This window comes from Medicago truncatula, chromosome 2, assembly GCF_003473485.1.
Source record: "Medicago truncatula cultivar Jemalong A17 chromosome 2, MtrunA17r5.0-ANR, whole genome shotgun sequence".
Taxonomy (NCBI): domain Eukaryota; kingdom Viridiplantae; phylum Streptophyta; class Magnoliopsida; order Fabales; family Fabaceae; genus Medicago; species Medicago truncatula.
In genome coordinates this window covers 50,402,133-50,411,874 of record NC_053043.1, presented here as the reverse complement: position 1 = coordinate 50,411,874, position 9,742 = coordinate 50,402,133, and the positions used below count along the sequence as shown (strand labels likewise).

General features: G+C 33.0%; 1 protein-coding gene across 2 annotated transcripts; it reads right to left on the bottom strand.

Annotated features, from left to right (window-relative positions):
- Window positions 1-1,166: 1,166 nt before the first annotated feature.
- LOC11427196 (uncharacterized) lies at window positions 1,167-6,681 on the bottom strand. Of its 2 annotated transcripts, none has more exons than XM_024777257.2 (7): window positions 5,992-6,681; window positions 4,687-4,994; window positions 3,788-4,528; window positions 3,450-3,578; window positions 2,600-2,803; window positions 1,809-2,009; window positions 1,167-1,600 (listed from the first exon to the last, which is right to left on the bottom strand). In XM_024777257.2, the coding sequence occupies exons 1-7, from the start codon at window positions 6,254-6,256 to the stop codon at window positions 1,481-1,483; spliced, it is 1,968 nt and encodes a 655-aa protein (XP_024633025.1). In that variant the 5' UTR covers window positions 6,257-6,681; the 3' UTR covers window positions 1,167-1,480. The 2 variants fall into 2 exon arrangements, with proteins under 2 accessions (XP_024633025.1, XP_003597830.2); XM_003597782.4 differs by having other exon boundaries at window positions 3,788-4,525.
- Window positions 6,682-9,742: the final 3,061 nt, after the last annotated feature.

The following is a 9,742-nucleotide window of genomic DNA, read 5'->3' as shown; positions in this document are numbered from 1 at the left end:
TTTTTAAGTAATAATATATTCATATGGTTGCTAAAAAAAATAAAAAAATCACAGGGTTACTTTTTTTCATCAAACTTCGTTAGAAAATAAATGCTTATGACCACTTGACAATGATGTGCCAAGTCCAAAAAATATTACTTATACACATTTTCTTCTTTTTTTCTCCTAACTCAATTTAATTTAGGGGGGCCAAAACTGCTACAGTTACAAAACTTAGGGGGCAGTTTTGTAGTTTTTTTTTAGGGGGCCAAAATCGCAACTTTTGAAAAATTAGGAGGCTAAAAGTGCTATTAAGCCTAAAAATTAACCTATAACCTGATATCAATATTTCAAGTATCTTTGGATGGAAATTTTGGAGAAAAAAAAAACTAAGAAATAAAATTTTACTACAAGTTCTTGTGAATTCTAGGGTGAGGGTTCAATTAAGTCCCTCACCGTATGCGTTAGATCACACATATCTTTTTCCTCACCCTCCTCTGTTACCAAACGTCCATATCCACCATTATTGCCCTTGCATTAACATTTATTAGGGTGCTTATGATTGCAGCCATGGAGAAGAAGAATCAAGGTATTTCCCCAAATGAAAGATCTTGAAATGTTATTTGGACCAATGTAAAGAAATAAGTCATTAATTCATCGACACACCTTTCAATTTTTTGTTTAAGGAAAAAGTAATAACATTGAAAAAGATGTTGCAATGAAATAAAATCAGAATAAATGACAATAATTGCTTGCTGCTCACTTTGTTTTATTTCTGGTTCACTGAAATTATTAAAAGAAATTATCTATGTATATGTTTCCCATTGTTGCCACATGCCAAGGCATCAAGGACACGAACACAATTCAATTTTGGAAGGTTCAATTTCATTTTCTAGCCGCAACTTCATCTTTTCTGTATATTGAACTTACGCAACAACCGTGTATGAATTATTCAGATCTCATATGGGTATTGTGGTCCACCAGTGAGGGACTTAATTGGACCCTCACCCTAGAATTCACCCTTTCTAAAATGTAAACTTGAAATAATTATCCTGCCTTTCAAGTTTCAATTCCCTCCTTATCATTCCAAAAAATGTTTTAAATTCATTACCAGTGTACTATTTTACTTTTACCAATCTCAATCATGTGCTGCATTACGAATATTTTGAAAATAAACGACCAGCAGCTGGAAACAACCATTCTAAATTATATTCAATATCAATCTCATGATAAATTTACAAATTATGCCATCTACTTCCCACTTTCTTTTTGTGGGAAGCGACAAGCAGCTCAACTATTGACATCTAAACAACAAAAAAGGTTAAAAATAAAACTGACACATCAAAAATACCCAAGAGAAAGATGTTGCCTTTGATCTCTCTCTTGAAGTAATATAGCGTAAAAGGCGATGAAAGGAAAGAAAATCAAGAGAATGACACGAGAAAGGAAAAGTGCCCTACAATGGATTGACCTATGTATGAACTTGGAAAGAGGTGACCTACTAACTTTGTGAGTTATATACAGAGCATAGTTTACCGATGAAGGGTAATACTGCTGCAAGCAAAGCTTTTGGACATTCTTCGTGAGGTAGATGGCCACATCCTGAGATTGCAACCAGTCTCTGCGTGTGAAATGGATAGGTATTAGAAAACTTTGAAAAGTAACCATACGCCATGAAAAATGCAAGGGAAATTGAAAATGTAACAAAAATGGAGTGGGATTGCAAAGAGTATTCTGTTTTTCTACCTGCTACTACAAATCACACACAATAATTTCACATACCCACATTATGAATAATGGATAAAATAAACGTGAACATGGATACTTACAGAATTCACAAATTTTGATGCCATCGTTTGACAAGATTTCAGAGAAACCAGTGAATCTTCAGCACCAGCTATGACCAACAATGAAATATCTTTTACATCTTGTAGCAACGATTCTGCATTTTTTGCAGAAAGGATGTTTTCAGATGACAATTTACCAATTTCATGAACTGCTTCATCCCATCCTTCTACGTATAATGGAGCCTAAACACACAAGAAAAGTCACGGAACACAAGTCAATAAAATTTTCCCCCAAGTGATGATCAGCAAAAGCATGAGGGAAAAAAATCTAGAAGAAACTAAAAAGAGGCAGAAAGATCGCATAAAAGGCTACAGATTAAACTAGACACAGGTCAATAAAATTTTCTCCCAAGTGATGCTCAACAAAAGCATGAGGAAATAAACATCCAGAAGAAACTAAAAAGAGACGGAGAGATCACATAAAAGATGGCAGATTGAACTTATAATCGATGAGAAAACTCTATGAGGATTCACCAGGATAAGAAAAAGTCTATCTCAATTTATAACAACTCTTCAAAAATTGTGCAACACGGAAAATATGTCAAACTAATAAAAATCGTATTCACTTTGCCAAACTATTTAAAACAAAGAAAAAACCAAAAAAATTCTAATGGAATTTAAGTTTGTGAGAGTTTATTATATAGCATTTAACTCTAGGTTAAGTGACAATTTTCCATTCCATCCAATTTATTATCTCTGCAATATGAATTTACAAAAAAGATAGAGAATAGATCTAGTTCACATTATCATATAGCTTCAAGGCACATACATACCTTATAGAGACTCAAAACTTCCTGTGTCAGTTTGGTAGCATCATACCATGAACGCCGATTGATCACTTGAGTGATTTCTGTTCTTAGTAGTGGCCGAACCAAATGCTTCTTTCCAAGTGAGGTGTGCAAAAGGATTCTGGCAAATGAAGGAACTACTTCCCTAGACAAGCTAACATTTACCAATACAACCCCCTTCACTGTAACCTGAATGACAAAAAAGACCCAACAAGAAATGTCAGATACACACTAGCCACAAAACTTAGAACCTCAATCATTAACAATTGCTAGTTTGCATAAGACAGCTCGCTGAATGCCAATAAAGCGACCTGTGTAAATGAAACATTCATAGATACACTAACAACTAAATACCAAGTTATCTAAATGTTATGTATTTATCCATTGTCCTTTGAATCCTGTTTTTTGTTGTCATAGTTTATTATGTTGCATAGTTAGCAATTAACATATTATTCAATGTATGAATATGTATGCTAATCCCAATATTATAATAATTGTTTATTCACATAGAGTATATAATAGATTATATGAGTATATAATAGATTATATCGAGCCAATGTGATCACACATAAAACAATGACAAATAAATCACGAAATCAAAAAAATAAATATCGTGCTGTTACGTAAATTCTCAACTCACACTATCATCTAATATCTTCATGGAGACTAAAGCACCTTTGCTATCACAATACACATTAACTAACATCTAAAGTTCACTAGGCCCACTTCAAATGTGATTCTGGATAAAAGCAAGGCTGCCGCATGCAGCTGATAAAACTGATTAAGTCATTATCTACTTAATGTTTAACATGAGAAAGCAGGAAGAAATACTCACGTTGAAAGAATTCATTGACCTTTGAACTCTTTGTGCAGTCATCAAAGCAAGCAACCCTCCATCATCGTGACCAATTAGCACAACTGACGAAAATCCAAGCTCCGAACAGAAAGACAACAGCAGGTCAACCTGAAAAACATAGATCCATCAGAAGTGGATTTTTTGGACAGCGTGTTGGTTGGTAATAAATTAAAAGCTCTAGGCCTTAGAACCCAGAAATAAACTCTCAACTTGAATAGGAATCCGGCACGGCTAAATGCCTGTTTAATTGAGACTGGGAATAATACAATAGTGAATGTTTTCTAATACAGATCATACTAAGGATAAAGAGTAATTACCTGACTTTCAAGTTTATAAGGATTAGGCAGTTCTGTTTTCTCCCAGTCCTCCCGCCGCAGCCTTGAAGTCAATCCCCAACCAGGCCTATCAAAGGCAGCAACCGTACAATTACTCTGCCGAGCGAGAGAATTCATTACGTGCCGCCAAGAGAATACTCCTCCACCAAAGCCGTGTATTAAAACAATACCCACTTGGCCACTGCCCTCTACTTTTTGATCCAAAGACGGGATATCTGATTTAACTGTTTCGCCATCTTCACAAATTTCATCTAGATGAAAAACAGGGATATCTTCAGAAATAAGCGGAGACGTTACTGGACCATCTAAGAGAGGAGCATATAAAGAAGACGAGTCTTGGAATTGATTGCTATATGTCCTGTATAGTTGCCGCTGGATTTTCGAAGACACGTATGGCAATTGTCTACTAAATTTCGATACTCCCCCAGACATTGATGAAGTGTAGCAAACAGAACTAGATTCAATGAATGAAGATGAGGACAAGCTAAGTGAAGGAGGTGACCCAGGCAGGCTTAGCTTGTAATGGAGAGTAAGACCTTGACAGGTGATGAATAAGCTGTCAGAGTCTGCAAGTAATCTAACTGGCACTTCTTCATCACGAGCTGCTCCAAAGGGTCTCCGCTTCATTTCACTTTCACTTTTTGGGGTTCTCCCTCCAGAAGGAATCGGAGAGCGTGGGGCCTTCTGATAGCTAGAGAAAACATTTTTGCATGAAAGGACCTGCTTAATTAGCCATAAATAAATAATTTTACATGTGAGTCACCAAAGTAAATACAATAGATTGATCTATGCTTTGTGTACTTGGAAAATTTCTATCAACCTGGAGCATAAAATTACAACACTAAAATCCAAAAGTAAAAGAAAACCAATTCAAGGCTTACAGCTTCAGGGTCAACACGATGAAATAGGAGCTTTCTCCTTGCTCTGCAGCTGGTTCTATAAGCAACCACGACATGGCCGAGGGCAAACACAACTGACGAGAGAAATAAGACAGGCATTCCCCACGACTTTTTCAAATGGAGTATTTTCCTTGCAAGGGAAACCGAAGCTTCCCCTTCAATCTGAGAATTGACAGTGAAAACACAAGCTTTGACGGAAAGGACAACAATCGAAACAAATGAACACAGAGTCACTGTTCCAAGATAAGGACCATGTGAGAGAGCGGGACCATCACAAATTGAATAAACACCTGCATTCATTTAAATCGAAAATCTCGGTATGAGAATCACTCTTTTATACATGAAAACTACACTGATTAATAACAAACATGGACTATTCATCTACTACTAACTGTTAAGATTTCTTATTAAAAATACAAATTGAGAAAAGTAGAACTCATTTTGTAGTAGTAATAATAACAAAATTTTAATTAAACAGTGCGGGGAAGGAGACACTGCGCTACTAATACTTCATATCAATCTTAAAACGTAAGAATTCTAAAATATAATATTCTAATTAAGTTTTAATTCTACGAAAACAAACACATTGACATAAAAAGTTTTAGATAAACATCAATTTATTTTTTTATTCTAAAGATCCTAGCAACAAAACTAACACACACCACGTGCATGGTGGGTTCAAACATGCGCCCAACATATCAAATGTCTATGCAAACTCTTAGCATCTAAATTGTACTTACGGAAAGAAAAAAACATCCATTTAATTCTCAATGAACTTCAACTTTATAATTAATTTCATGTACACCAAAAGAACATTAATTTCAAATTACATTAAACAATACTCTTTATTTTTGTTTTGAAATACAATACAATATAACAAAATGAACAAAACATTTAACTCCATGGATGAATTAGGCAATGCATGTACCCTCGACCTCGAGAAAAATTACTTGCTCTAACTGATAAAGTAAAACTCAAAGCTCAATAGACAATTCTTACAAAAACCAACAACAGGAGGGTCATAAATTCAAGAGATACTAACAACGAACACGACATTAAAAGTTTGAAAAACTGAATTAATTCAATGTAGCACGCCGACACTTCAATGGAAGGCGACACATGTGATTACTTTCAATCAAATCATTTTTTCAAATTTTTATTTGTACCGTTGCCAATGTGTCTGTGTCAGTGTCGTGACCGTATTTTGTAGATCATAAATTCACAATAATCATAAAATCGCATCATATCACAATGTAAGTGATGAAAAGGAGAAAAACGGAATCATACAGATAATGACGAAGGATCTTATGATGGAAACAAGAGGAATATCCGTCAAGGAACTCTTAAAAGAGTAACGACTCAAATGCTCCTTGAAACCATAACACCTGACACACGTGAACCTCGAAATCAAAACGCAAGGAACAAGCACATCAACAACGGCCACAACCACCGGCAATGACGTCACCACCAACGACGCCACCAATGCCGCCACGAAAAAAACCGTCCGAATACACCTCCGAAGCTTCTCGAAACACTGTCCTCCCCTCGCCATCGGGATCCGTAACCGGTGATCGGTAACGGTTTCCACGTTCGGCGACAGTTACAATGCTTAATTCAAAAAATAAATCAAAAAAATAAAAATTAACAAAATCGGTTAATTAGTTGAGATCTCTGAATTCGGTATGAAACTGAAACCTAGCTTAGCTAAATTAATAGAACGGAGTGTTCGCCGGCGAGGAGTCATAAGCTATTTCCGGCGCCGGTTGCCGGAATGATGGCGTGTGAGGAAGAAGAAGTTCGTGAACGAGGTTAGGGTTTCAGAGAGAGAGAGAGAGAGAGTTGAAGAATGAAAAGCCTCTTCTTCTCTCTCTGTGAAATTTGGGTTTCAGAGTTTTTTGAAGTTTTGAAATGCACTTTGTTGCCTTTTGATTTCTCTAATCTCTTTTTCTTCTTCCTCTGTTCTATTCTTTCTTTCATCTTCTTTTACCCTTTTTGTTTTCATATATATACTGCTTCATTTACCCAAAGAAATAATTACATACTTTTACCCAAAGAAATATATTACTACTTCATTTTATTTTATTTTTTATTAATTCTTTTTTATTTAACTACTTTATTTTAAGTAGTTAATCTTATAATTAAATCCCCTAAAAAAACTACTAGTTAGTAAAGTGTAAAGTCTGCTTCAATTGACAATACCGATATCATTGGATGAACACCAGCATATGATTCAAATATTGATGGATTTAATATGTTTCATTGAATTCAAACGACAGTATAATTATGTGTATAATTTTTATCAAATCAAAATGGAATACATAAAGAAACACCGAGAATAAGATCTAGATAAGTTAAGTCGTGTTTGTGAGTTTATCTAAAAAATCCTTCTAGATTTTTTGAGAACATATTTTTGGTGTGGAGACTTAGGGGGGTGAATTTAAGAAGAAGAAAAAATATTGCTGAGAAAATGGCAATGGTGTTTCCAGAATAATAATGAAGCTCGAAATGAGATTCTCTAAATAACAGAAAGAAAATAGTTAATAGAATTTTATTTTTCTTTCGAATTCGTTATTTTTCATATATGTTATTGGAATGAACTCTTGCCACTGAAGTTCAAATAACTTGGTTTTAATTAATAGAAAATTTGGTGTAAAGCTTTCCTAGTGTCATTTAATTAGTGATATTTATCTTTAAAAAAATATTTTAATTTATACATGTACCGTAAATGTAAATTTTTCTTATGCATGCATTTAATGAATTCATTATGCAACATGCCAGAAAAATGAATTTATTTTGCGATATCACTTTTTAAGATTAATTTTTAAAATATCTTCATAACTATTCCTTTTGCATAATATGATTCGATGCATTAGCGCACAAAAAATTAATCTTTTATTTATATAAACGTTCTCTATGAAGAAAAAAAAAATCTATAAAAGCTAAAATCTATTAAAAGAAAAATTTCTATTTTGGTAAAATATCAATGATTTAATTTAAATCATAAAATTTATGTATTATCCATTTTTATAGATAATTTAAGATAAGTTATTTAGGTTTATTGGTTTTTTTTTTTTACATATGATTGAAATGTTAACATCTAATAGTACTTTTTTTAAGAGATTATATCGTTATATATATAGGGGAGAGATATTTTGATTTTTGACTCCAAGACTAATTCTAAATAGTTACTCCACATCCCCATCATTAGTTTTATCTTAATCTAATGGACTACATTTATGTCATATTAATAATCATGTGCATCATCATACTTGATCATTCTAACAATATTTAATTTTCCTTTTTCATCTTGTAAAAAAAAAAACATTTGATGAAACATTAAAATAATTTCTTCTTACCAATTATTAATTGTGTTAATGAAACATAAATGTTGATTGAAAGCAAAAAAAAAAAAAAAACCTATTATTGTTAAAATGATCAAGAATAGTGAGACACATGATTATTGATAAGACTTAAATGTAATCCATTAGATTAAAATAAAATTAAAGGTGGAGATGTGGAGTAACTCCTTAAAGTTACTCTTGGAGTCAATAATATATCCCTACCCATATATATATATATATATATATATATATATATATATATATATATATATATATTTCAGAGCTCTGTGGCCAATTTCGCACTCCAATTTTTTGTTTGTTGGTTCGGCAAAGATTGGTGGCCGATTTATGGAAGTCGGGGGTCGATTTTCAGAACTAGTCTAGATTTGTTCCAGTTTTATTGAGGATTCTTTTACTATAAATATAGGTTTTGTATCATAGCAAACCTTGATATAGAGGGGACTAAAACAAAGGTTTAGGAAGGCAACAACAAAACTAGAGTTTGTATAGAGTCTGTCTCTTGGCAACAAACACTAGGGTTTGAGGGTTGATTCACCTTGGGAAACACTATTAGGATTGAGTCACTTGGTTACGGGAAGAGATTGGGACTTAGGGTAGAATTAAGTGGAAAACTTATTCTTGTAACCCGTTGATATCTCTTTTGTAAGATTACTCATCATTATAGTGAAACAGATGGTTGCTCTTTCCCCCAAACTAGGTCAATTTGGACCGAACTGGGTCAACAAATTCTTTTGTGTTCTCTCTTCATTTCTCTCTCGCTGTTTTCTACTGTTGGCTTGTGTTTATAATTGTTTCATACACTTTGTTTTGCTAAGATACACCCAGTAGTTTTTATTAAAATGTATTTTAGCAAAGATATAACTAAAAAATTGTTAAATACATCTTAAGGTGAATGTTACTAACACACTCCTAAAAAAATAAATGGGTATACTTAACAACTCATATAGGCATTTGCTAAAATACTCCCACTTATTTTTTAGAAGGTGTTATACTTATAACTAAAAAATAGTTAAATACACCCTAAGGTGTAGCTTTCTCACATAAAAATAAGTAGTGTCTTCTAGCAAATCTCATGCATATAAATTGACTATTCTTTTAACTTACGTTTTTTTAAATTTCTAACTAAAGTATAAACTAACGTTGCTCAAACACAAAACAACTTGTACGGTAAAAAACTGTTGCTCTAACACCAATTTTTATTTTTTTTTGACATATATACATTGCTCAAAAAACTTTTCAAAAAAGAAAATCAAATATTTTTTTTTGAAAAAACACTAGTACTTACTTACTAACAGAAAAACGTAAATTACTTGCATTGTTGGCAGAGGGAGAATCACCATGAGTTTGTTTTTTTTTTTTTTTTAAGGAAGAATCATCACGAGTTAATCAACACGATTTTATTCGACTTTTACAACTAAATCAATTAATCAACAGCCTGTTTCAAACCTGGCAAATTTTGCTACCAAAAAAACCTGGCACGTTTTGTTTTCTATTTTTTTTACAGGTGTTTATTTATATTTTGTTTTATTTTATGGATGCACCGTTTTATTTTATAGATAGATGGTTGTGTGAATATGATTGAAGTTTCTCTACTCGTGAGATTGAGGTCTTTATTGTACAACAAACATCTTTCAAAACCGTTTTAGATAAAATGTTCAAACATAAGAAAATGTGTT

Excerpts from the sequence above, each read along its gene's own strand:
- LOC11427196 (XM_024777257.2), bottom strand. The coding sequence starts at position 6,256 with ATGGCGAGGGGAGGACAGTGTTTCGAGAAGCTTCGGAGGTGTATTCGG. Across the intron at positions 4,529-4,686 it reads ATCGTGTTGACCCTGAAGCT|CAGGTCCTTTCATGCAAAAA; the intron begins GTAAGCCTTGAA and ends TGGCTAATTAAG. Across the intron at positions 1,601-1,808 it reads CATCAAAATTTGTGAATTCT|AGACTGGTTGCAATCTCAGG; the intron begins GTAAGTATCCAT and ends TTTCACACGCAG.